Below are 25,458 nucleotides of genomic sequence, written 5' to 3'. Positions count from 1 at the left end.
GAAATGACCGAAAGGCCGAATGACATTCTCCAATACTCCCCGTACTTTACAGCATCCAACTTCTTGCCCTGCCTTTAGTTGTTATTCTCATTAGTGAGTTGTACGTTGTGTGACTCTGATAAAACAGATGTGGTGTAAAGATGAATGGAAACATATTGCATCATATTGTAAAAGGGTTTTGAGTTTCATGCGTGGAGCTGGAGTGGGAGCAGGTAACGGTGATGCTGGACTTTAACTGCTGCACGGGGAGTCTCGGAGACACCATGCTGGCTACAGTCAAGGTTTGTGATTGAGATTCAGTAAAGATTTATATTAAATGCACTACATGCACTTTAAGTTAAAGTCCCTGCTATGCCTCTTCCTTTGTACATAAAAGAGGCCTTGTCTCTCTAGTGTGTTTAAATTTGAGTGGCTCCGACCCTGACACCAGCATCAGTGTCGCAATATAAACACTGCAGCTCTTGTACCCCCAGCAGAACAGCATGCAAAGTCAAGGCACATTTCCCTCAGCCCCAGGCACGTTGTTACTATTGGCAAATGTAAATGACCGCCTTGGGCTGACATTTGTGGAGGATCAGCCCACTAGTTTACGCCAACGACACAGTTTTCACCTCGTCACTGCATTGTTGGCATTTATGGATCTCGTCCCCGATACTGAGGTACAGCTGTCTCTAGAAAATTTAAATTAGGATTGTGACTTCAGACTTCATCGGTTGATTTCCAGTTGCTGCCAATAATCTGAAATTCACCCAACAATGTAAACAGGGATAAATCGGAGCACCAACAGTAAAGAATCCAGAGCACTGACAGTAAACGGAGAATCCAGAGCCTGACAGTAAACGGAGAATCCAGAGCCTGACAGTAAACGGGGAGAATCCAGAGCACTGACAGTAAATGGGGAGAATCCAGAGCATTGGCAGTAAACAGAGAATCCAGAGCACTGACAGTAAACGGAGAATCCAGAGCACTGACAGTAAACAGGCAGAATCCAAAGCACTGACAGTAAACGGGGAGAAACCAAAGCAGTGGCAGTAAACTGGGAGAATCCAGAGCACTGGCAGTAAACGGGGAGAATCCAGAGCACTGACAGTAAACCAGGAGAATCCAGAGCATTGGCAGTAAATGGGGAGAATGCAGAGCACTGGCAGTAAACAACAAGAATTCATAGCACTGACAGTAAACAGAGAATCCAGGGCACTGGCAGTAAACAGAGAATCTGGAGCACTGGCAGTAAATGGGGAAACCTGAGCACTGACAGTAAACAGGGAGAATCCAGAGCCTGACAATAAATGGAGAATCCAGAGCCTGACAGTAAATGGTGAATCCAGAGCCTGACAGTAAACAGGCAGAATCCAGAGCACTGACAGTAAACTGAGAGAAACCAAAGCACTGGCAGTAAACAGGGAGAATCCAGAGCACTGAGAGTAAACAGAGAATCCAGAGCCTGGCAGTAAACAGAGAATCCAGAGCCTGACAGTAAACAGATAATCCAGAACACTGGCAGTAAACAGAGAATCCAGAGCCTGACAGTAAACAGAGAATCCAGAGCCTGACAAGAAACAGAGAATCCAGAGCCTGACAGTAAACAGAGAGAATCCAGAGCACTGGCAGTAAACAGAGAATCCAGAGCACTGGCAGTAAATGGAGAATCCAGAGCACTGACAGTAAACAACAAGAATCCATAGCACTGACAGTAAACAGAGAATCCAGGGCACTGGCAGTAAACAGAGAATCTGGAGCACTGGCAGTAAATGGGGAAACCTGAGCACTGACAGTAAACAGGGAGAATCCAGAGCCTGACAGTAAATGGAGAATCCAGAGCCTGACAGTAAATGGCGAATCCAGAGCCTGACATTAAACAGGCAGAATCCAGAGCACTCACAGTAAACTGAGAGAAACCAAAGCACTGGCAGTAAACAGGGAGAATCCAGAGCACTGAGAGTAAACAGAGAATCCAGAGCCTGACAGTAAACAGAGAATCCAGAGCCTGACAGTAAACAGAGAATCCAGAGCACTGACAGTAAACAGGGAATCCAGAGCCTGACAAGAAATGGAGAATCCAGAGCACTGACAGTAAACAGGCAGAATCCAAAGCACTGACAGTAAACTGGGAGAAACCAAAGCAGTGGCAGTAAACGGGGAGAATCCAGAGCATTGGCAGTAAACAGAGAATCCAGAGCACTGACAGTAAACGAAGAATCCAGAGCCTGACAGTAAACAGGGAGAATCCAGAGCACTGGCAGTAAACAGAATCCAGAGCCAGACAGTAAACAGGGAATCCAGAGCCTGACAGTAAACAGAAAATCCAGAGCACTGGCAGTAAACAGGGAGTATCCAGAGCACTGGCAGTAAACATAATCTAGAGCACTGACAGTAAACAGAATCCAGAGCACTGGCAGTAAACAGGTAGAATCCAGAGCACTGACAGTAAACAGGGAGAATCCAGAGCACTGACAGTAAACCGGGAGAATCCAGAGCACTGACAGTAAACCGGTAGAATCCAGAGCACTGACAGTAAACCGGGAGAATCCAGAGCACTGACAGTAAATGGAGAATTCACGGCACTGTCAGTAAACGGACAAACCAAAGCCTATCAGTAAATGGAGAATCCAGAGCACTGGCAGTAAATGGAGAATCAAGAGCCTGACAGTAAACAGAGAATCTAGAGCACTGGCAGTAAACAGAGAATCCAGAGCACTGGCAGTAAATGGAGAATTCAGAGCCTGACAGTAAACAGGGAGAATCCAGTGCACTGGCAGTAAACAGAGAATCCAGAGCACTGACAGTAAACTGGGAGAATCCAGAGCACTGACAGTAAACGGGGAGAATCCAGAGCACTGACAGTAAACCAGGAGAATCCAGAGCATTGGCAGTAAATGGGGAGAATGCAGAGCACTGGCAGTAAACAGAATTCAGAGCACTGGCATTAAACAGAGAGAATCCAGAGCACTGACAGTAAACCCGGAGAATCCAGAGCACTGACAGTAAATGGGGAGAATCCAGAGCACTGGCAGAAAATGGGAATAATTTGGAGCACTGACAGTAAATCGGGAGAATCCAGAGCACTGCCAGTAAATGGGGATAATTTGGAGCACTGGCAGTAAACAGGGAGAATTCAGAGCAATGGCAGTAAACTGGGAGAATCCAGAGCACTGACAATAAAGGGAGAATTCACGGCACTGTCAGTAAATGGACAAACCAGAGCCTGTCAGTAAATGGAGAATCCAGAGCACTGGCAGTAAACGGAGAATCAAGAGCCTGACAGTAAACAGAGAATCCAGAGCACTGGCAGTAAACTGGGAGAATCCAGAGCACTGACAGTAAACTGGGAGAATCCAGAGCGCTGACAGTAAACGGGGAGAATCCAGAGCACTGACAGTAAACAACAAGAATCCATAGCACTGACAGTAAACAGAGAATCCAGGGCACTGGCAGTAAACAGAGAATCTGGAGCACTGGCAGTAAATGGGGAAACCTGAGCACTGACAGTAAACAGGGAGAATCCAGAGCCTGACAATAAATGGAGAATCCAGAGCCTGACAGTAAATGGTGAATCCAGAGCCTGACAGTAAACAGGCAGAATCCAGAGCACTGACAGTAAACTGAGAGAAACCAAAGCACTGGCAGTAAACAGGGAGAATCCAGAGCACTGAGAGTAAACAGAGAATCCAGAGCCTGGCAGTAAACAGAGAATCCAGAGCCTGACAGTAAACAGATAATCCAGAACACTGGCAGTAAACAGAGAATCCAGAGCCTGACAGTAAACAGAGAATCCAGAGCCTGACAAGAAATAGAGAATCCAGAGCCTTACAGTAAATGGAGAATCCAGAGCACTGACAGTAAACAGGCAGAATCCAAAGCACTGACAGTAAACTGGGAGAAACCAAAGCAGTGGCAGAAAACGGGGAGAATCCAGAGCATTGGCAGTAAACAGAGAATCCAGAGCACTGACAGTAAACGGAGAATCCAGAGCCTGACAGGAAACAGAGAATCCAGAGCACTGGCAGTAAACGGGGAGAATCCAGAGCATTGGCAGTAAACAGAGAATCCAGAGCACTGACAGTAAACGGAGAATCCAGAGCCTGACAGTAAACAGAGAATCCAGAGCACTGGCAGTAAACAGGGAGAATCCAGAGCACTGACAGTAATTGGAGAATCCAGAGCACTGACAGTAAACCAGGAGAATCCAGAGCATTGGCAGTAAATGGGGAGAATGCAGAGCACTGGCAGTAAACAGAATTCAGAGCACTGGCATTAAACAGAGAGAATCCAGAGCACTGACAGTAAACCCGGAGAATCCAGAGCACTGACAGTAAATGGGGAGAATCCAGAGCACTGGCAGAAAATGGGAATAATTTGGAGCACTGACAGTAAATGGGGAGAATCCAGAGCACTGCCAGTAAATGGGGATAATTTGGAGCACTGGCAGTAAACAGGGAGAATTCAGAGCAATGGCAGTAAACTGGGAGAATCCAGAGCACTGACAATAAAGGGAGAATTCACGGCACTGTCAGTAAACGGACAAACCAGAGCCTGTCAGTAAATGGAGAATCCAGAGCACTGGCAGTAAACGGAGAATGAAGAGCATGACAGTAAACAGGGAGAATCCAGAGCACTGGCAGTAAACAGGGAGAATCCAGAGCACTGACAGTAAACCGGGAGAATCCAGAGCACTGACAGTAAACTGGGAGAATCCAGAGCACTGACAGTAAACCAGGAGAATCCAGAGCACTGACAGTAAACAGGGAGAATCCAGAGCACTGACAGTAAACAGGGAGAATCCAGAGCACTGACAGTAAACCGGGAGAATCTAGAGCACTGGCAGTAAACAGGGAGAATCCAGAGTACTGACAGTAAACCGGGAGAATCCAGAGCACTGACAGTAAACAGGGAGAATCCAGAGCACTGACAGTAAACCGGTAGAATCCAGAGCACTGACAGTAAACCGGGAGAATCCAGAGCACTGACAGTGCCGTGGATTCTCCATTTACTGTCAGAAAACGGACAACCCAGAGCCTGTCAGTAAATGGAGAATCCAGAGCGCTGGCAGTAAATGGAGAATCAAGAGCCTGACAGTAAACAGAGAATCCAGAGCACTGGCAGTAAACAGAGAATCCAGAGCACTGACAGTAAACCGGGAGAATCCAGAGCACTGACAGTAAACAGGGAGAATCCAGAGCACTGACAGTAACCAACAAGAGTCCATAGCACTGACAATAAACAGAGAATCCAGGGCACTGGCAGTAAACAGAGAATCTGGAGCACTGGCAGTAAATGGGGAAACCTGAGCACTGACTGTAAACAGGGAGAATCCAGAGCCTGACAATAAATGGAGAATCCAGAGCCTGACAGTAAATGGCGAATCCAGAGCCTGACAGTATACAGGCAGAATCCAGAGCACTGACAGTAAACTGAGAGAAACCAAAGCACTGGCAGTAAACAGGGAGAATCCAGAGCACTGAGAGTAAACAGAGAATCCAGAGCCTGACAGTAAACAGAGAATCCACAGCACTGACAGTAAACAGAGAATCCAGAGCCTGACAAGAAATAGAGAATCCAGAGCATTGGCAGTAAACGGAGAATCCAGAGCCTGACAGTAAACTGAGATGAGGAGGAACTACTTCACCCAGAGGGTGGTAGGTCCATGGAATATGCTGCCCCAAAAAGCTGTAGAAGCTACATCATTACATAAATTTAAAACAGAAATAGACAGTTTCCTAGAAGTAAAGGGAATTAAGGGTTACCGGGAGCGGGCAGGAATTTGGACATGAGTCTAGGTTCGGAGCGGTCATGGCCCTGTGGGTAGCGGAGCGGGCCCAGGGGCCATGTAGCCTGATCCTGCTCCTATTTCGTGTGTCTAATTCTGTTAGATTCAGGAGATGGTTCTGTGATAGTGGATTGGTGGTTAGGATCAGATCAGCCATGATCTTATTGAATGGCGGAGCAGGCTCGAGGGGCCGATTGGCCTACTCCTGCTCCTATTTCTTATGTTCTTATGTTCTTATGTTCTAATCCAGAGCACTGGCAGTAAACGGGGAGAATCCAGAGAATTGGCAGTAAACAGAGAATCCAGAGCACTGACAGTAAACGGAGAATCCAGAGCCTGACAGTAAACAGAGAATCCAGAGCACTGGCAGTAAACGGGGAGAATCCAGAGCATTGGCAGTAAACAGAGAACCCAGAGCACTGACAGTAAATGGAGAATCCAGAGCCTGACAGTAAACAGAGAATCCAGAGCCTGACAGTAAACAGAGAATCCAGAGCACTGACAGTAAACAGAGAATCCAGAGCCTGACAGTAAACGGGGAGAATCCAGAGCACTGGCAGTAAACGGGGAGAATCCAGAGCATTGGCAGTAAACAGAGAATCCAGAGCACTGACAGTAAACGGAGAATCCAGAGCCTGACAGTAAACAGGGAGAATCCAGAGCACTGGCAGTAAACAGAATCCAGAGCACTGACAGTAAACAGGGAGAATCCAGAGCACTGGCAGTAAACAGAATCCAGAGCCTGACAGTAAACAGGGAGAATCCAGAGCACTGGCAGTAAACAGAATCCAGAGCCTGACAGTAGACAGAGAATCCAGAGCCTGACAGTAAACAGAGAATCCAGAGCACTGGCAGTAAACAGGGAGAATCCAGAGCACTGGCAGTAAACAGAATCCAGAGCACTGACAGTAAACAGAATCCAGAGCACTGGCAGTAAACAGGTAGAATCCAGAGCACTGACAGTAATTGGAGAATCCAGAGCACTGACAGTAAACCAGGAGAATCCAGAGCACTGGCAGTAAACAGGGAGAATTCAGAGCAATGGCAGTAAACTGGGAGAATCCAGAGCACTGACAGTAAAGGGAGAATTCACGGCACTGTCAGTAAACGGACAAACCAGAGCCTGTCAGTAAATGGAGAATCCAGAGCACTGGCAGTAAACGGAGAATGAAGAGCATGACAGTAAACAGGGTGAATCCAGAGCACTGGCAGTAAACGGAGAATCAAGCGCCTGACAGTAAACAGGGAGAATCCAGAGCACTGGCAGTAAACCAGGAGAATCCAGAGCACTGGCAGTAAACGGAGAATGAAGAGCATGACAGTAAACAGGGTGAATCCAGAGCACTGGCAGTAAACGGAGAATCAAGCGCCTGACAGTAAACAGGGAGAATCCAGAGCACTGGCAGTAAACCAGGAGAATCCAGAGCACTGACAGTAAACAGGGAGAATCCAGAGCACTGACAGTAAACAGGGAGAATCCAGAGCACTGACAGTAAACCGGGAGAATCTAGAGCACTGGCAGTAAACAGGGAGAATCCAGAGTACTGACAGTAAACCGGGAGAATCCAGAGCACTGGCAGTAAACAGGGAGAATTCAGAGCAATGGCAGTAAACTGGGAGAATCCAGAGCACTGACAGTAAAGGGAGAATTCACGGCACTGTCAGTAAACGGACAAACCAGAGCCTGTCAGTAAATGGAGAATCCAGAGCACTGGCAGTAAACGGAGAATGAAGAGCATGACAGTAAACAGGGTGAATCCAGAGCACTGGCAGTAAACGGAGAATCAAGCGCCTGACAGTAAACAGGGAGAATCCAGAGCACTGGCAGTAAACCAGGAGAATCCAGAGCACTGGCAGTAAACGGAGAATGAAGAGCATGACAGTAAACAGGGTGAATCCAGAGCACTGGCAGTAAACGGAGAATCAAGCGCCTGACAGTAAACAGGGAGAATCCAGAGCACTGGCAGTAAACCAGGAGAATCCAGAGCACTGACAGTAAACAGGGAGAATCCAGAGCACTGACAGTAAACAGGGAGAATCCAGAGCACTGACAGTAAACCGGGAGAATCTAGAGCACTGGCAGTAAACAGGGAGAATCCAGAGTACTGACAGTAAACCGGGAGAATCCAGAGCACTGACAGTAAACAGGGAGAATCCAGAGCACTGGCAGTAAACAGAATCCAGAGCACTGGCAGTAAATGGAGAATCCACAGCACTGACAGTAAACATAGAATCCAGAGCACTGGCAGTAAACAGGGAGAATCCAGAGCTTGCAGTAAACAGGGAGAATCCAGAGAACTGGCAGTAAACAGGGAGAATTCAGAGCACTGACAGTAAACAGGGAGAATTCAGAGCATAGAAACTTAGAAACATAGAAGATAGGAGCAGGAGTAGGCCATTCGGCCCCTCGAGCCTGCTCCGCCATTCAATGAGATCATGGCTGATCATCCAAATTCAGTACCCTGTCCCTGCTTTCACCCCATATCCCTTGATCCTTTAGCATTAAGAAATATATCTAACTCCTTCTTGAATATATTTAATGAATTGGCCTCTACGGCCTTCTGTGGTAGAGAATTCCACAGGTTCACCACTCTCTGGTTCTGGACTCCCCGACCATCGGGAACATCCTTCCCGCATCTAGTCTGTCTATTCCTTTTAGAATTTTATAAGTTTCAATGAGATCCCCTCTCATTCTTCTAAATTCCAGCGAGTACAAGCCCAATCGACCCAATCTCTCCTCATACGACATTCCTGCCATCCCAGGTATCAGCCTGGTGAATCTTCGCTGCACTCCCTCCATGGCAAGAACATCCTTCCTCAGATAAAGCGACCAAACTGCACACAATACTCAAGATGTGGTCTCACCAAGGCCCTGTACAACTGCAGCAAGACATCCTTGTTCCTGTACTCAAACCCTCTTGCTACGAAGGCCAACATACCATTTGCCTTCTTAACCGCCTGCTGCACCTGCATGCTTACCTTCAGCGACTGGTGCACAAGGACACCCAGGTCTCATTGCACTTCCCCTTCTCCCAATCTATTGCCATTCAGATAATAATCTGCCTTCCTGTTTTTGCCACCAAAGTGGATAACCTCGCATTTATCCACGTTATATTGCATCTGCCATGCTTCTGCCCAATCACCCAACCTGTCCAAATCGTACTGGAGTTTCTCGGCATCCTCCTCACAGCACACACGCCCACCCAGCTTTGTGTCATCTGCAAACTTGGAGATATTACATCTAGTTCCCTCGTCTAGATCATTAATATATATTGTGAATAGCTGGGGTCCAAGGACCAATCCCTGCGGTACCCCACTAGTCACTGCCTGCCACTCGGAAAAAGACCCGTTTATTCCAACTCTTTGCTTTCTATCTGCCAACTAGTTCTCTATCCAAGTCAATACCTTGCCCCCAATCCCATGTGCCTTAACTTTACACGCTAATCTCTTATGTGGGACCTTATCGAACGCCTTTTGAAAGTCCAAATACACCACATCCACTGGTTCTCCCTTATCTATTTTACCAGTTACATCCTCAAAAAATTCCAGTAGATTAGTCAAGCACGATTTACCCTTTGTAAATCCATGTTGACTTTGTCCGATCTGGTCACTATTTTCCAAGTGCTCTGCTATTACATCTTTTATAATGGACTCTAGCATTTTCCCCACTACCGATGTCAGGCTTACCGGTCTGTAATTCCCCATTTTCTCTCTACCACCTTTTTTGAATAGTGGGGTAACATTAGCTGCCCTCCAATCCATGGGTACTGTTCCAGAGTCTATCGAATTTTGGAAGATGACCAGCAATGCATCTACTATTTCTAGGGCCACTTCCTTAAGTACCCTAGGATGTAGATTATCAGGCCCTGGGGATTTAGCGGCCTTCAATCCCGTCAATTTTCCTAACACCATTTCCCTACAAACACTGATTTCTTTCAGTTCCTCCCTTTCATTAGACCCTATGTTCCCCGACATCTCTGGGAGTTTATTTGTGTCCTCCTTTGTGAAGACAGAACCAAAATATGTATTTAATTGGTCTGCCATTTCTTTGTTCCCCATTATAAATTCCCCTGATTCTGAATGCAAGGGACCTACGCTTGCCTTCACCAATCTTTTTCTCTTCACATATCTATAAAAGCTTTCACAGTCAGTTTTTATGTTCCCTGCAAGCTTACTCTCATACTCTATTTTCCCCCTCTTAATTAATCCCTTTTTCCTCCTTTGCTGAATCCTAAACTGCTCCCAATCCTCAGGTTTACTGCTTTTTCTGGCCAATTTATATGTCCTCTCCTTGGATCTTATGCCATCCCTGATTTCCCTTGTTAGCCACAGTTGAGTCACCTTTTTTGAGCACTGACAGTAAACAGGGAGAATCCAGAGCACTGGCAGTAACAGAGAATCCAGAGCCTTGACAGTAAACAGAGAATCCAGAGCCCTGACAGTATACGGGGAGTATCCAGAGCAATGACAGTAAACAGGGAATCCAGAATCCTGACAGTAAATGGGGAGAATCCAGAGCACTGACAGTAAACAGGGAGAATTCAGGGCACTGGCAGTAAACAGGGAGACTCCAGAGCTTGCAGTAAACAGGGAGAATCCAGAGCACTGGTAGTAAACAGTGAATCCAGAGCACTGATAGTAAACAGAGAATCCAGAGCACCGGGAGAATCCAGAGCACTGACAGTAAACAGGGAGAATCCAGAGCACTGGCAGTAAACAGGGAGAATTCAGAGTTTTGACAATAAACAGGGAGAATCCAGAGCACTTACAGTAAACGAAGAATCCAGAGCACTGACCGTAACCAGGGAGAATCCAGAGCACTGACAGTAAACAGGTAGAATCAAGAGCACAGGCAGCAAACGGGGAGAATCCAGAGCACTGACAGTAAAGGGAGAATCCAGAGTTGGGCTTGCTGACCATTTTTTCTCCGAAATTTACTTGATCCTTTCCTGTCTTCAAAAGGCAGTTAAATGATGCTTTGCTTCAGAGTCCAATAAACATTTGTAGATTATGCAAGGACTTGCTGTGGGTATCCCTTGCTTCCTTTCATACCAGTGGAAAAGCACAGAGGCTTCTGAGGGAATGTATTCTTTTCCTTAAAACTATATGTGAACCATTATGTTTTGGACCTTTTCCTGAGGTAAGTTATGTGAGAAACAACTGTAAACAATGGATTGTTTATTGTTGCAATTTATGTTGATTAAAGGAATATGTGCTAATTTTCTGCTCAATCCCAGTCAATCACCTCAAAGTGAAGCAAGAACCCTTCGATATTTCTGAATTAATATTCCTGAAGCACAACTCATGTTACTGCATTCAAGGATTCTGTAAGACAAGTTACATGTGACAAATTTCAAACTACAATCTTTATATTGTGTTATGCATTTAAAATTGTTACAGCAACTGCTTTTTGTGTATAGTGCACACTCAAACTATGGTCCATATCAACAGATTTATTTATGTAACCATGGTAATTATTTTGTCTACATGCAGTGGGTAAGGAAACAATAGTTGAAGTATTTTCTCGGAACCAGTCAAAAAGAACATTTGCTTCACTTTCTCTGGGCAGCCCTCTTCCAAACTTCTTTCCAAATTATTTCACTGGAGATGGGCTCTACTCCCCTACTTGTACATCAGAGTAACCCCCAGAACATAACCTCGGACTCACTATAAGCAGTACCACAGGAGATCTGTTTACATTTTTTTATTATATATCATTTGTGCACACATCCTGTCTACAAAACCTTAATTCATGTTGTTACATTTTTGTCACATTACTCTTGTCAACTTTTTCTATCATAGATTTCTATGTCTCCATTTATAAGGGACTAGCTGGCGGAGGGGGGTGGGCGGCGTTGCCAGGGCTTTTTTGGGCCTGGTCGATGTCTGGGCCGGGAGCCTGGGACTGGATTTGGGCTGTCGGCAGTTGGAGAAGCCTAGGCCCCGGGGCCTCGGGTATTTTCCACTGTTTTTTAACCTAAACATTTCTAGCTTTTAATACCTTCAAAGATGAAAGTTAAAGTACTTATAAAACATTTTTGGTAAATCTTTTTTTTTAAAAAGATACTGATCTCGATTACCATATTTTTAGCTTCAGGCCCGGCTGGTGTGTAATGGCTGACACATCCCTGAGCTGAGAATGATTAGTCCCACCCACACATGCACCGATTGGTCAACCATCAGGTGACTGAACTGTAGGATTGGTCAATCATCATGTCACAGGATTGCTCAACCTTCACGTCACTCAATGCTAATGAGTGGAATTTTGAAGGTTTTTGAAGGTTTTTTGTATACTGCCTGAACAATTTCAAAAAGTAAATACGCTTATGAGGTTTCGATAATCATAAGCTTTCTTTTGATATAACACATGTGTAGGTACGCTCTATAACTTTTGATTGTATAGCCGGACAGACAGAAAGTCAGACAGAAAGACAGACCATTTTATATATGCTAGCTGGAGTGCCGGCGGTGCCGAGGCTTTTTTGAGGGCATGTTGTTGGAAGAGAGAGAGCGCGACTGGGGGGAAGAGAGAGAGCGACTGGGGGGAAGAGAGAGAGCGACTGGGGGGAAGAGAGAGAGTGGGGAGGGAGGGAGGAGGGGGGGAAGGGAGGGGAGGGGGGAGGGAGGGGTGCAGGGAGGGGTGGGGGGGAGAGAAGGGGGGAGCGGGGGAGAGAAGGGGGGCGGGGGGGAGAGAAGGGGGAGGGGAGAGAGAAGGGGGAGAGAAGGGGGGAGGGGGGGAGAGAAGGGGGAGGGGGGGAGAGAAGGGGGGGAGAGAAGGGGGGGAGGGGGGGAAGGAGAGAAAGACAGAGGGAAGGAGAGAGAGAGGGCAAGTGGCCCGCGGCCGCAAATGGAGCCAAGCCCCGGGAACAGGCGTGAGCTGGCTTGAGGCTGTGAGAGACGGCCACGCCCGGTTGCCGGGGTAACCCTTCCCCCCCTTCCGAGTCCCCGTCCTCCTGAGCACCGGCCGCGCTGCCCCGCCCCGCCCCGCACTCCGAGCCCCGGCCGCCCCGCCCCGCCCCGCACTCCCGAGAGCTCCGAGCCCTAGCCGCCCCGCCCCGCACTCCCGAGAGCCCCGCTCTCCGAGCCCCGCCCCCTGCCCGAGCCGGCTTCAAGACTGCCGAGCGGGGAAGAGAGAGAGGCGCCGCATCTCAGCTGCTGGCTTCCCGCGCTCTGTGCGTCGCCTGCTGCGCGCACACCCTGTGCATGTCCCGTGACCCTCGCGGCCGACGCCGTTGCCCCGGGTAACGTGACGGGGGGTACTGGGGGGGGGGTGGGGAGGAGCTTACCAGAAGCCGTGGGACAATTACCTAGCTCGGGCGTGGCTGGGCAGGAGAGGCCCAGGCTTTGAGGCCTAGTCTTTGAGGCCTTACAAAAACGGGGAAAGGTAGGAAAAAGAATCATCAGGTTAGAGAAAATATTTACAAATGAATGAACTTTTTTTTAAAACAATTTAATAAAAGCAATTTTTTTTGCTGGAAATGTAGATTTGAAAAGAAACACGCAGGAAGCGGGAAAAAGAATGGAATCAAGATGGCGGCCACTCACCTCGGTTCAGAACGATAAGGCCCGCCCACACACGCACCGATTGGTCGACCGTCATGTCACCGAAGCGTAGGATTGGTCAATCGTCCTGTCAGTCGACTCTAGGAGGGCCCGGCCGCATGCGCGACGAACCCGCCCCCGCCACGCAGTGATTGGTCGACCGTCGGGTCGCTCTACCGTACGATTGGTCGACCTTAATGTCACTCTATGCTAATGAGCGGATATTGAGCGGAATTTTGAACGTTTTTTGGATACCGCGGGCGCAATTTTTGTCTCCGAAATATAAATACGCTTATGACCGTTCCGGAATCGTAAGCTTTCTTTTGATGTGATGAACGTGTAGGTACGCTCTATAACTTGAGAGTGTATAGCCGGACAGACAGACGGACAGACAGAAGGACAGAAGTACCGCTTTCATATATATAGATAGATAGATAATAATAATAATAATGCCTATGTTAAATTGTTACACTGCTGACAGTAAACAGTAAACCTCCACCCCTGCCTCAGCCCATCTGCTGAAACTAATCCATATTCTTATCCTATCCCATACCAATTTCCGCTCACCCAAGGGGCATCCAGTGCGTGAGGCCTAACTGACTGAAGATACTCGCCACTGGTGAGGCAACGGGAGCGGGGATACACAAGGCTAGAGCAAGTGAAATAGGTAGTATGAGGGGAGAGGAGGGGAGTGGGTTTGTAGAGCTGGAGGAGATTACAAAGATAGTGAAGGGCAAAGCCATGAAGGTATTTTAGCACAAGGAGGAGAATTTTGAAATTAGAGGCATTAGTGGTCCATGAGCCAATGTAGATCAGCAAGGACAGCAAGAAGAAGTGAACAGGATTTGATGGGGCCGAGGATATGGACAGAGAGTTTTGGATGAGCTGAAGTTTACAGAGCATGGAGGCTAGGAGACCAGCTAGGAGAGCATTGGAATAGTTGAATCTGGAGATGACAAATGGATGGATGAGAGTTTCAGCAGTAGATGGGCTGAGGCTGGGGCAGAGGTGGGCAATGTTGCAGAGGTCTTTGTGATGTCTGTCCTGGGTCTTTTCCTAAACTTTAAAATGGCTGCTGTGTTTTTGTATTCACTCTGGGGATATAGGCATCACTGGCAAGGGCAGCATTTATTGCCCATCCCTAGTTGCCCTTGAGAAGGTGGTGGTCAGCCTTCTTCTTGAACCGCTGCAGCGCATGTTGCATTATGATATGCTTTATTGCTGTGCACATGTTTTTAGTGCTCTCCAAGTGATCTACTGAGGAAAAAACAATGAATGTAATGATTTAATGTCAAAAATAATTAAAATACGCCCCTGACTACCATGCAATATTTTGCATACCACTAAATGAGCCAGATGTCACCGATTACTATGATATACTAGTGGATTTCCCATCGGAAATCATGACCAGATACAGTTTCAAATGAGTAATATTGATGTTCCTTAAGAAGGTGATTTCATCACTCCTTAAAGCAGTGTACAAACAGAAGCTATTATTAATATGACTGGAATAGAAAGTGAATAGAATAAATATACACTATTAAATAGGAAATGCGTTAAAGCTTTTGTTCGACAGTTTACGAGCTCGGCATGAAAAATCATCTGATACAAATCCAACACATACCAAATGCACCACCACTCACTCAACACAAGGAAAGCTTACTGAATATTTCAGCACAGCATTTCCACACTAGTCAACGCCAGCCATCATGCCCTCTCGTAACAAAAATAAATATATATGTACAATAATAAAGCATTCAACAACTTGCACACTTGAAGACAAACTGTAAATCTGAAATTAAACTTTCAACACCACCATGTATTTGAAAGTTTATTAACAGAAAAGAACAAATGAAATGGCAATAGAAAAATGCATCATTCATAGAAAACAAATTTGGTGAACTACTTTTAACGTTAACAGTGTTTTTTGAAAAGGAACACAAGAAATATAAACTTTATATCTGCGAATTTGAACATTCAAATGTCAATGGGCCAGAATTTACTGTCAAAATAGCCATTAGCGCTCACCGTTATTTATGCGCAAATCGCACAGCAACTTCAGGTGAGGGCAGAAGCGCAGATAAACACGAACATCTGGAAGCTTCTGATCAAGATGCGCCGCTTCCCAAAAACGGAATCTCGCCGTCTGACTCCTCATTCAAATGGATTGAACGGTGTGAAGTTCCTGTACTTGCATGGCAGGTACAAAGTAAACTCGCCACAGAAAGTGAGGGCTTGTCCATTACAGTCTAAGTACCATTTATAATGGAGTGGTAAGTCTTAATTACTGCTAAACAACCTCTGCAGCACTGAAAATTAACTTTTGCAAGTGTGGAGCCTCATTCCTGCAGCTTTTAATTGTCGTTGGAGATTTTTTTAAGATTCATTAATTTTATTTTTACTTTTTCTTTCAATCTCTTTTCTCTCTCTCTCTTAATTCAATCTTTCTTTCCCTCTGTTTATTTTGCTTTCTGTACCTGATTTGACATTGAATTCACTATGCTAACTTGTTGGCTGGAATTTTCATATTGCAGAGCGTGCGGGTTTGGGAGCGGGTTGGCAGTTAAAAGCGCTGAAATTGACAGCGCGTTGGGAACCCGCCATCATCCCACCGACTTCCGCGTTTAACCGGGGCACATTTCGAACCCGCTCGGGAGAGGTGGGCGACCTCATTGGGGTAGTTAACTACTCGTAATCAGACCCTGAACTGCCTTTTTAATGTCAGGTTTCAGCTTTAACTGGTTGCACTTGGGATTCACGGACCTCGGGGAGCTCACCTGTGAAAGCAAGGCGGGGGTTCAGTGGCCATTGTGCTACTTCATTAAGTGACAGGTGGAAAAAGCACATAAATACACACAGCTGCTTCCTTGCCTGAGGGAAAGGCTCTTGTTGACACCATTTTGCGCAGAGATTTTGCTTTCAGGAGTTTGCAGGTGATTTCTGCAACCTCAGAAGCCACTCTCACTACAGTGGAGGATTGGGCCTCCAATCTCCACTTTACCTGCCATCTATCGGATCAGCATGGGTGCCGCTGATGCTGTCTCACCTTGGAGCTCAGAATCGGAACAAGATGAGCCCCAGCCCCAACAACACCAGCAGCAGCAGCAGCAACAACACCAGCAGCCTTCTCCTCACCGATCTGATGTTCCACAGGAGAGAGGGGATCAGCGCAGGGGTGCACCTCGCCGGAGGTGATACCCCCAACACAGGGTATACAGGCAGAGGGTGAGCTTCCTGAACATGACTGAGCAGCAGTGCTTCAGGAGGCTCAGGCTATCACGCCAGGTCATGGCAGACTTTTGTAGCTTGCTGGAACAAGACCTGCTGCCCAGAGATCCTGGTGGACACTCCTTCCCGGTGGCTGTCAAAGTCACCACTGCCCTCAACTTCTTCACCCAGGTGACCGATGCCATGTTTCACAAGTCAGCCACATATGTAAATTTTGCCAATGATGAAGCCAGTGTTACTGAGTGGGTGCTCGGCTTTGTGGCTCTGGCTGGTTTCCCACAAGTGCAGGGTGTCATCGACTGCACACATGTGGCCATCAAGGTACCCACAGATCACCCAGGAGTGTTTGTGAACCGGAAGGGCATCCACTCCCTCAATGTGCGGCTCGTCTGCAACCATAAAAAGATCATCAAGCATGTGTGTGCCAGATTCCCTGGCAGTTGTCATGACTCTTTCGTGCTGCGCCAGTCCACCCTCCCTCAGCTCTTCGCACCTCCAAACAGACTTACAGACTGGCTGCTTGGAGACAAGGGCTATCCACTGAAGACATAGCTGATGACACCCTTGAGGAGACCAAGCAATGAGGCCAAGGAGCGATGTAATGAAAGCCACATGTCCACCAGATGTGTCATACAGCAAGAAATCGGCATGCTGAAGATGTGCTTCAGATGCCTTGACAGATCTGGAGGAGCCCTTCAGTACATACCGGCCAGGGTCTCCAGAATCATAGCTGTATGCTGCGCGCTGCACAACAACAACAACTTGTACTTATATAGCGCCTTTAACGTAATGAAATGTCCCAAGGCGCTTCACCGGAGTCTTTTAAGACAAAAATTGACACTGAGCCACATAAGAAATCAGTGCAGATGACCAAAAGCTTGGTCAAAGAGGTAAGTTTTAAGGAGTGTCTTAAAGGAGGAAAGAGAGGTGGAGAGGTTTAGGGAGGGAATTCCAGAGCTTAGGGCCAAGGTAGCTGAAGCACGGCCACTGATGGTTGAGCGATTATAATCAGGGATGCTCAAGAAAGCAGAATTTGAGGATCACAGATATCTCGGGGGGTTGTGGGGCTGAAGGAGATTATGGAGATAGGGAGGGGTGAGGCCATGGATGGATTTGAAAACAAGTATGAGAATTTTGAAATCGAAGTGTTGCTTAACCGGGAGCCAATGTATGTCAGCGAGCACAGGGGTGATGGGTGAACGGGACTTGGTGCGAGGTAGGACACGGGCAGCCAAGTTTTGGATGTCCTCAAGTTTACAAAATAGCGCAGCAGCGAGAATTGGAGCTGTAGGAGGAGTAAGGCACAGATCGCACAGCCTCTTCTGAGGAGGAGGAAGAACAGATAGAAGACGAGGAAGAGGAGGAGGATGAACCTGAGGTGGAGATGGCACCAGCAGCAGCGCACATTGCTGCCCGGGAGGCCCGGGATGGCTCAATTTACTTAACTTGCACCAGTGCACCCATATAGCTCCCAGATACTGTACTAAGCACCCCCCGCCCACAACACCACAAAGCAGTCCTAAAAGTACCAAACCATTTCGGTCAACCAAACCCCCAGTGCTCCAGGTTAAATAAAGTCTCACCATTCACTCCAAGTGACAAAGCCACTTCCCAGGTAGCAGGCAAAAATAGACAAGACGGGAAAGTAGTGCAAAGAAATAAATTTGTGAGCGTCATAAACAGAACTGAAACTTAACACTAACATTTTGGCAAACACCCATGTGCATACCCTTATGCATCTACGATTGTGTCTTTTTTCTTTTCCGCGTGCTTCTACAAGATGCAAGCCCTGTGACTTCAGCAGAGGTAGAGGCAGGCTGCTCACTTCCATGCTGCGACTGCTTCAACACTTTTGGCGGATGATCTTTGGGTTTTGGAGCCTGTGAGGGCCCCGCCAAAGACTGCTCCTCCTGCAACTGTGCAGGGGCAGACTCGGCCATCGGGATCCGAGGCAGCATGTGGGGCTTTGACTGAGGGGGAGGCAACGGGGGAGAAGTGGGAGCGTTTTGAGCAGAGCCCCCACTTCCATGTCCCCTGTCACCATCATCCCTCTCATGGGCCACCTGCACTTCCCTGCTAGCAAGGACCTCGACAGCACCTTGCACATTAGTGGGGCGATGAATGCCCAAGTCTTTCTTGGTATCCCTCCTAGAGATGAGGCCAATGAGAGTCTGCAATCTGTTGCTCACAGCAAGCATGTTCTCGTTTGACTGGCGCATTTGCTGCTCCATGCAGGTGGCCATCCTTTCCAAGGAACAGCACATTGTCGCCATCGCCTGCGATATGGTGTTGCTCATGTTGGAGATGGACTCCTCCATTCTTTGTACAATTGCGCACATCACGGCTGAAAAAGCTGCCAGAGCCTCGCGCAATTGTTGCTGCTCCTCTTTGTCGACAGCCCCCGAGGTTCAGCATCTGCTTGCAGCTGAGCAGAGCTTGGAGCGTCCTGCGGCCACTGGCGAGGACTCTCCACTGCTGTCCCTGTCTCCACCATCTGCTCCTGCTCACTTGTGATGTGTGAGACACCAGGTGAGAACGCTACTCTGTGTCTCGCTGGAGCCACTGAGCTGTGCGTGTCAGTGCTGGTGTTGGCTGCGTGTGAGTCTGCTGGTGGTGCAGCCTCAGAGGCTGGAGCTTCCTCTGAGGAGTCGTCTTCCTCCTCCGCTGGACTGTGGGGGTGGGGGGGACTTGATGGACCTGTGGGAGAGTAAAGACATGAATTAGACCTCTTATGATAAGAATGTGTAACATTACTATTATGCACATGATGATATTTCACTGGCTGCTGACATCAGTCACCATGAGTGACTGTTGTATGCCATGTGGGATATTTAATTCTGTCACCAGGTTGCTGGGAGGTCCCCCTCTCTCCGTCTCCCACCATCAGCAGCTCTATCGCTCCACTTATATCGAGAGCCTCCTTCTCTGTTAGCGCCAAATTTCTATATATTGGAGGGCCACCTCCGGTTCTCTCTCTTTTTCTCCTATTCTGTGCTCTCTTCTTCAGCAGGGAGGGAAAGAAGAGAACTTTGAGTGAGACTGATGGAATGAGTGGGGATGTATGGGCTTCATCAGTAGAGGGTGACGTGCAGGAGTATGCTTGGGAAGGCAGAGTGATGGGGTTGGGGTGACACGCACATCAGGATGTAGTTGAATGTGGCATTGCACTCACCTTTCCTGACCTCCTGAGATCATTAGATCTCTTCTGGCATCGAATCCAGGAGCAGCTGACAACATCCCTGCTGCTTGCTTCTTGTGTGATCTCCAGCCGTGCCCTCTTGGTTTCTCTGGCTGCTCATTTCCTTCGGCTGCCAGGGAACAGGACCTCCCTGAGTGCTTTGACTCCCTGCACCAGGACTTCCAGGGTGGCATTGGCGAACCTGGGCGCAGCCATCTGTCACTGTGACTCCATCCTTGCTTGCACCCACACAAATCTCTTTGAAATATAACAATAGCCACCTCTCCCAACCACCTGTATGCCTCCTCCAAGAACCTTGAACTGGGATGTCCGCAAGGCTCCTTTAAACAGCTGAGCTGAAAGTGAGTCATCGGTGATGTCACCAGACCCGCTGCATTTAATTGGCCAGGAAACCCACATGACTGTTTCAATTGATATAACGCGCAGTGCAGAACGTGCTGTTGAAAACTTCAGACCCGCACGCACCCGCCCGAACTCTAAGGTAAAAATTCCGGCCACACTTCCTGGTTCAGACTCTGCACTGCTCATTAACGATTCTTCAATCTGATTGGTTGAGGAGGTGCACAGTTGTTTATCCTGTTCACACAGGTCCCAGATGCCCTGCAGAGGGCGCCGCGCCATTTCCATCTCCCACTTACAGCAACTTGCCATGCAAAAGCTCATGGATATTAAATGGGCAAGGGCATATCTGATGAACGGCAGGTGCCATTTGTTCGCTGCCTACAGTAAATTCTGGCCAAATAAATTAGCATTCAGGAAACAACTTGACTCTGTAAGAAAGTGGGGTACAGCTCCCTCTGCAAGATAGCACTAACCCCTTAAGATTGCGGATTGAAATGCCTTTTTCATGAGGGCCATCAACCAGCTCACCAACGCTTCTGTGTAAATGCACTGAGTTATGCTTTAAATGAAAGATATATTTCCTCTCTATTGCTCAGTACAAAGCTCAAAATTCACATCCAAAACCCAGTGCGCAATGAACTGAAATAGCAATTTTCAATATTTATCATTACTTAATGACCCAATTTCAACCATGTGCACAAAGAATTAGAGCATAACCTGAAAACAGACTGAAGCAGAGTAAAGCATTGACAAATTCCACTGAGCAACATGAACTCCAGAATCTTACTTCACACCGGATAAATCAGTGTGAGACAAAAGCACGCTTATAAAAAGTTATAAAGGAGGTAATTTCCCAACCTCAAGCTCCTATCAGGCAGCATAACCTGGCAATAGTGCACACCAGAAGTTACGGTGCAATTTGCAAATGATTTTTGGGCCATAAATTTAAATGGTTAGAAAATAATTCACAGCGCATGTACAAATTTCCGATTCGCTTTCCTGCCAAGCAAGGCTTCCCCAAGGATAGTACAGTGATAAAAGTCGATGTAAAATTTGTACTGCAAGTGTACCCTTCACAATTCCAAATCAGAAATCACAATTTATCTAAATGCATTTTTAACGAATTTCTAATGAGGAAACTTTGTCATAAAGCATGAAACAATTTTAATTTTGAGGCCCAGATTTCAGTGACGCAAGAATGCAGAAATTTTTCATGCAGTCACCATATCTTGTTGAAGTAAAATATATTGAAATCTGTTACATTCACAATGCATATAATGTTCTTACGGGTCTTTTGAATGAGGTAGTTGCAGGAATCTTCTCCCTAAACCCAATAGCTCCATCCTCACAGCAAAGTCCACATCTGTAACAAACAGCAGCAAATTGGCCAGACAGTGCTGTAAATATTCAAAACCCAACATCTTCATCACATCATCAATTGCAGTCATTCTATTTGAATCTGTGTAAGCAACACTCTAGGAGCAAAATACCAATGTCTATCTGTTAAAAATTGGAGGCAAAATGCTAAGCTGCACTTCTATGACCTTTATGGCCAAACCCTGCCATTTTGGTAGAGAATCCAAACAGAAATGTTTAATAAGGAGTCACCATTCAAGGACAATTACCTTTGACTGATTACATCTCACTGATAGGAGCTAAGGACAATGTAATTTGAAAATATAGCAGTGAGGACCAATGACATACAGCACCCCAGTAACATATATGCATAGCAAATATTCAATGTAAGCACCATGATTGTAATGGATAGCATAAATAGGACCTTCGGCGGATAAATAATGTCTGCATCTTCCTCCCCGTGAAAGAAGTACTGACTGCACTTCTTCAAGGACAAGCACTGGTTTGCACTCACTCGCAGCCAACTCAAACCTTCCACAATGAGCCATGTTTCCACTTTGCGGCGCTGCATACTGAAAAGAAACATTGCAGTCAACGTGACGTGCAATGCTTCTACTTTATCTAGTTTTGAAATAATTTGTCTTTACACATCTGGCATAACAATCAGGGACATGAATCTATTTAAACGCAATGGGTTAATTTATCACAGCAAGGGCTGTTGTACAGTGCAACATTGGGTAGTTCATTTACCCATTGAGCCATTGGAGAGACCTCCTCATTTATTCCTTCATGACATCCAGCCAGTGTCTGAGCTCACATCAAAACTACAGCATCAGGGAACAGAACAAGTAGGGAGACTGTGGGTCAATTCCCATGATTGGTGTGGTGGCCTGCTAGCCTTGCCTTTGTGCAGGACTGCAACAACCTGTGCTCATGACATTGAACAGTTATTCCTTATATTTACCCCTAAAATGAAACGGGGAATGTGTAAATGTGTTAATTTTAAAAGCATGTCCTCCCCCATCTGTGCATCATTTAGTGCCCCAGAGGACAAAATGGAACATCCTTGTTGGGTCTTTGCCGATGACATTCTTGCGCTCATTCCTCAGAGATGCATTGGCATAGGCTGAGGTGGCTTGATTTGCCCTCTAACTTTTTCCTCTCTCCTTCCCTGTAGGGAAGATTAAGACCTCCATGTTTTGCCTTCTCTGTGACTTTCCTGAGACCAGTGCTCATTGTGGAAACCGTAGACTTAGGCAACCTAGAATTCTGTGGTGCACCACACAATGGAAAAAATTATTTTAAAAGCATTTGCTGTACTAGCCAACTCGTTTTGGAGGGCGGTGGTATTTTCTTGTTCCAATTAATAAACGAGTAACAAAATCTACTGTTTATAGTGCACAAAGTCTGTGGTGTTTGGATCTGAGCATAAGCTATGAATTTGCAGTGGCCTAATTCAAAAATGCTTGGCTGTGACTCATGGCAACTGCCCTCCTTTCTTGTGTTTACTTGTAGATGTGGACGAATGTTCCCGATATGGAGGGCAAAGCCTTTGCCAGCAAATCTGCAAGAATAACATTGGCAGCTACAGGTGCCTCTGTTATCAAGGGTACCAGCTCCTAGCCAATGGGCGCACCTGCATTACTTCAAAATATTTAGGCCTTACTGGTGAGTAACAGCTAAATAACATTTCTTTAGCGCCTTTAACATATAAAAGTGCGTAATCAAAAAATGGATGCTGAGTCAAAGAAAGAGAGATTGAGAGGGTTACCAGAAGCTTAGTCAAAGAGGTGAGTCTTAAAGAAGAAGGAGTTGAAGAGGCAGAGGGGTTCAGGAGAACCCCCCCCTATAACCTAACCACAGACATAACTTCTAGCATGGAAGTTGTAACTGCTGCAACAGATGCCTTGGGTAGCAGTGTGGTGAGAGCTGTGTATGTAGACCTCTAAGTGAGTGGGGCTGGAATCCAGACAAGTATGTCTCAGTGCTTCAACGATTCGATTGGCCCATTAAGACAGCTTTTCTGTTGATCAGTAGCTAACTGGAGCCAAGGCCCAATACTCGTGATCTGGCAGGTGGGTGTTTTTTATTATTCGTTCATGGGATCAGGGCGTCGCTGGCAAGGCCAGCATTTATTGCCCATCCCTAGTTGCCCTTGAGAAGGTGGTGGTGAGCCGGTCTTCTTGAACCGCTGCAGTCGGTGTGGTGAAGGTGCTCCCACTGTGCTGTTAGGGGGGGGAGTTCCAGGATTTTGACCCAGTGACGATGAAGGACCGGCCGATATGCTTCCAAGTCAGGATGGTGTGTGACTTGGAGGGGAACTTGGAGGTGGTGGTGTGTCCATGCGCCTGCAATAATGATTCTATCTCTCAGGAAAGTATGAGGTGTACCATCCTACATATCCCCTCAGGTGCTTGCACACGTGGTAGTACCCCTCCCCTCCCAGTAATTCTCCATCTGTAACCAAGCCCGTAAACAAGGTGGTGCAAAACAGGAAGTAGTGACCAAATCAGGGTTTAGGGGGCGAAGGCACTGCCTTGGGGATGCAGAGCTGGGTGGTACTTGGCCACACTGCTGCTATACAAGCTCACTTTTACCCCTTGTGACTGATGTTCTGTCCTTCTCTCTATACACCCCAAAATTTATTTGCTTTCTTCATCATTATTGTTGCACACTGCGCCAATGGCATTAACGAGTATCCCAGATGCCTCTTCACTATTGTGTCCTGTAGTCTGCTGCCATTCATTTTATATTCCCACTGTTTATTCCGGTTCCCCAGTTTCATAACCTTGTATCTGTCCTCATTAAATGACATCGGCCCAATCACCCAGTTGATCCAAGTTCCTCTCTATTTGCAAAAAATAAAATACTGCAGGTGCTTGAAATCTGAAAATAAAATCAGACAGAAAATCAGGACAGGCCGCATTTGTGGAAAAACAGGAGGCAGTTGACATTTCAGGCCTTAAATAAACCCTTCCTCAGATCAAGGAAGGGCTTAAGGCCCGAAGCGTCAATTAACTCCTGCTTTTCCACAGATGCTGCCAGGCCTGCTGAGTATTTCCAGCTTTTTCTGCTTTTATTTTCCCTCTGTATCTGGTCCACTTGTTCCCTGTTATTTGCTGTTTGTTAACATCAACAGACAGTTTTGTTTTTTGTCCTTACTTCCAAATTATGTGTGTCCACTGTAAACAGTAGCAGTTCTCACACACCAACCCCAGAGGCACTCCACTAATCGCCTTCTTCCATTCTCATTCAGCTACCGACACATCTGCTTTTTGCTTCTTCTGACTGAGCCAATTTCAGAGCCACTTCAGAACTCCTCCCCCTCTACCTCCTCATTCTATGCCTTCTAATTTTGATCAGTCTCCCGTGTGGTTTTGCTAACATCTTAAAACTCAGTCTAATGAATTCCCTTCTTCCAAGTGGTCCATTATCTCCTTGAAGTAGCCCGATAGATTTGCCAGGTGTGACCTCTCTCCCTTAAGCAATGTTAACTCCCTCTTATTAGTCCATATTTCTCTAGGCGATTCACTAGTCCCTCCTTTAGCATGCCTTGTAATGTTCACCTACTACAGATATAAGGCTCACCAGCTCATAGTTTTCAGGGTTATCTGTCTGCTTTTTTTTAATAAGCTGCCATTACATTTGTCCTCTCCAATCACTATTTCTGTTTTCCTAAAGCCGCCTGACCAATTTTATTACTAATTTCCTCAGGTACTTTACTCGTGGGCCCAGGGGCCTTGTTGAGATTGCTGAGTTTCGCACATGCTTGTTCAATGCATGCTGAGACTGGGGGAGGAATGGCTTTTCGTTCTGTTGAAATGGGAGTTAACACTGATCCTGCGCATCTTATCTGAGCTAAATACGGTGGCATAGTGGTTATGTTACTGTACTAGTAATACTGAGGATAGCAAGGGCACAGAATGTACTCTGGGTGGGGGAATTCAATATCCATCACCTAGAGTGATTCTGTAGCCACTACCGGGGCGAGTCCTGAAGGACCTAGCTGCCACACTGGGCTTGT

The 25,458-nt window shown here is 46.8% G+C and overlaps 2 protein-coding genes across 2 annotated transcripts in view; both read left to right on the top strand.

The window, feature by feature from the left end:
- Nucleotides 1–23,057, top strand: part of LOC147106641 (von Willebrand factor C and EGF domain-containing protein-like) — a 109,677-nt gene extending 86,620 nt beyond the window's left edge. Inside the window, exons 6-7 of the mRNA XM_086008499.1 lie at nt 16,035–16,105; nt 22,950–23,057. Coding sequence (XP_085864625.1) covers nt 16,035–16,105; nt 22,950–23,057 — 179 coding nt within the window. The remainder of the gene's footprint in view (nt 1–16,034; nt 16,106–22,949) is intronic.
- The window catches only part of LOC147106640 (uncharacterized), a 230,370-nt gene continuing 227,865 nt past the window's right edge, over nt 22,954–25,458 (top strand). Inside the window, exon 1 of the mRNA XM_086008498.1 lies at nt 22,954–23,102. The gene's annotated coding sequence lies outside the window, so the exon portion shown is untranslated. The remainder of the gene's footprint in view (nt 23,103–25,458) is intronic.

The sequence above is a fragment of the Somniosus microcephalus genome, chromosome 15 (genome assembly GCF_052327205.1).
Source record: "Somniosus microcephalus isolate GS21.2 chromosome 15, FLI_Smic_1.0, whole genome shotgun sequence".
Lineage (NCBI taxonomy): Eukaryota > Metazoa > Chordata > Chondrichthyes > Squaliformes > Somniosidae > Somniosus > Somniosus microcephalus.
The sequence above is the reverse complement of the archived record's forward strand: the minus strand, read 5'-3'. Positions and strand labels throughout refer to the sequence as shown.